Source organism: Lampetra planeri, unplaced genomic scaffold (genome assembly GCF_965212315.1).
Source record: "Lampetra planeri unplaced genomic scaffold, kcLamPlan1.2.h2 scaffold_930, whole genome shotgun sequence".
NCBI classification, from domain to species: domain Eukaryota; kingdom Metazoa; phylum Chordata; class Hyperoartia; order Petromyzontiformes; family Petromyzontidae; genus Lampetra; species Lampetra planeri.
This window is the reverse complement of record NW_027615752.1, coordinates 1-2,500: the sequence shown is the minus strand read 5'-3', so window position 1 is coordinate 2,500 and position 2,500 is coordinate 1. Positions and strand designations below refer to the sequence as shown.

Sequence of the window (2,500 nt, the reverse complement as noted above, 5' to 3'; positions counted from 1 at the left end):
ATTCACCTGTACCATGAGTCAAAGCTGTTTCTGGACAGTGTCATGTCACAACTGGGCCTCAGGACCTTAGAGTTCAATGATGTCACTGCAAACACTCAGAGCGTCGATTTGTCTGCATACGTTGACAAACTCGGCCTGTACAGCTATATCCCACTCCAGCTGTTTGCTCTCACTCAGCTGTTTAGTCCCCGGACAGGCGGCCGGGTCCTTGGCTGTCGTGGGAAGCGACGCTCAAGGTGCGGTAACGTCTGTGGTAAGACAAATGGGGTATTGCTCGTGGGAGGCTGCCCTGGGGAAAATGTTGCCCTCTGTTGGCCCAAGAGTGTGACCGGATATTTCCTTTTTCCTTGATTTTGCTGCACAGGCCCAAAGTTGAGCCAGAGACACTCCCTTTCCAATCCAGCTGCTGCTCTGGTTTGTCGTGGGGTGGGTCGTGAAGCCGGGGAGGTCTTGTGCTGGAGAGGGTGTTCTCTTTATCCAGGTCTCCACAGGAAGAGGTCCGGTACAGGGCATCTTCCAAGGAGCTGGGCCCTTGATTTGATGTACCTTGGCTAGGAGAGCTCAAAGACAGACTGGAGGAAGCATTGAAAAGTCTTTGTGGACCAAATATACTGTGAGAAAACACAGATTCACTGAACAGAGCCTGGTCAATGCTGCGGGACAAGTCGATGGGCGATGGGGGGCGCAGGTCAACGGTGGAGTCAGCGGCCAAACTAAGGCTTATCAGTGAAGACAGCCGACACCCTTGGGACGCATCTTTTGGGTCATGGGGGGGGCTTGGGGGTGTAGGTGGATGTGGCGCAGCGATTTTGGTTTGGCCGACTTTGGGGCCTCGACCATTTCCATGACGATCCACCACTGAACAAAGAGGAAACGCCTCTGACTGTCTTTCAGGTGTCTTTGTAAGGACCTCGCACACTACCACCTTTTCCTGCTTAGCCTGTGGCCAGGAACTGTGCTCCTGGTCGCCTTGCGGAGCCGGGATGAGTCCTCGTGAAGGAGAACCACAGGATAGGCGCGACCATCTCGCTGGCCCGGGACGACTTATGGTCTTGATAGATTTGTTGCGGCAGAATAAAGGGTGTGCCCCAATGAGGGACAAACCTAAACACACTCCGGTCTCACAGAGCCTGCAACCAGTCTGGTAGATCCACCAGGGCCAGGGCATAAACCCATAGCCATCAACCCCACCCAAACCAAGGGCATGTAAAATGCTGTAGAGCTGTAGGCCTCCACATCCTAAGAAACATAAAGACGCTCCTATTCCAGCACCCACTGCTCTGCCCCAGTCTTCCTCTTTGTCAAATGGGCAATTTGTTGGTTGGTGCATGACTTCAGGAGATCCTCCACTCTCTCCATTGTCATTCAGCCTATAGATGGTTTTTGTATCAACTTGTATTAAGCAGTAAAATGTTACGTAGGAACATGAGAGAAAGATCGTGAGGCAGACGAGAACGCCTTGAGGGAGGAGAAGCATCATGGTGGGGAGACTGGGAAACAGCTGGAGGATGCCAACACAACCTAGAGAAACTCCAAAATGAAATACAGACATACACAGTAACAGGCAGGGTTTTGGTAGGGCTGAGAATGTGGTTGAAATTGCAAGAGGAAGCGAAAGACGCTTGCGCGAGTGCAGGGTAAGAAGGAGGAAAGCCAGGGAGAAAGCTGAGGTCAAACAGGGGTAAGGGAGCTGAAAGAGCAGCAGGGACCCCAAAGGGGGGAGACGATCTTGGTGATTGTAAGCATCATAAAGCATACAAAAAGCTGTCATCGCTGCAAAAGCTAGGAGAAGCAAGTGTAGCAGAATGATGTAGGGACATCCCGCAGGACACCGCAAGGGCAGGCCCAACAAACACACCACAGACAGGAGGCCAAACACGGTAAAGACTGATCCCAGGCCGTAGATGTGTGCTTCCCAAGCAAAGCCCCAAGTGGCCAGGGCAGAATTCCAGTCTGAATAGAGAGGGATGAAATGGGCAGGGCTGATGGCCAGAGAGGGTTGGGGAGGCTCGTTCGGTGTAAAGTCGTCCGGGTAAATGGGAGGTCGAGTATGGTTGGATGTCTCACAGGGTGTGATTGACGAGTCTGTGTCAACCATGAGAGTGACACTCGTCTTTAACACCTGGTCTTTGTCATCATCTTTTGACTTATCTGTGAACAGATACAAAAAATCACTTCAGTATATTGGCTGGCAAAGACATTTACAAGAAATAAACCCATATCACATTCATAGTTCATTATGGATATTTTGCCCCCCCGCATTAGTCTTGGAGGCGTTTCACTACAAGTAGGAAAGAGTTTTGTCTGTGTACGAATGGCTAATCTCAGATCAAAACTTCTTCCAAAGCCACCGAGCCATCAGCCTCTGTGCGATGTATCGTATGTTTCCCAGAGTCTCCTAGCCAACGGAACATTAGCTCGCAAAACTACTGATACGCATCTTTAAATATTTATGAAGTGGTAAAAAGAGAGGTGCCTTAAAGCACAATATCAAAGCACT

At 50.5% G+C, this 2,500-nt stretch overlaps 1 protein-coding gene across 1 annotated transcript; it reads right to left on the bottom strand.

Moving 5' to 3' along the window:
• Positions 1-181: 181 nt before the first annotated feature.
• Positions 182-1,330, bottom strand: LOC144742238 (proline-rich transmembrane protein 4-like). Its single transcript, XM_078624709.1, has one exon. The coding sequence runs from the start codon at positions 1,328-1,330 to the stop codon at positions 182-184; it is 1,149 nt and encodes a 382-aa protein (XP_078480835.1).
• Positions 1,331-2,500: the final 1,170 nt, after the last annotated feature.

Bases quoted from the DNA above. Each gene is read 5' to 3' on its own strand.
- LOC144742238 (XM_078624709.1), bottom strand. From the start codon at position 1,330: ATGCACCAACCAACAAATTGCCCATTTGACAAAGAGGAAGACTGGGGC.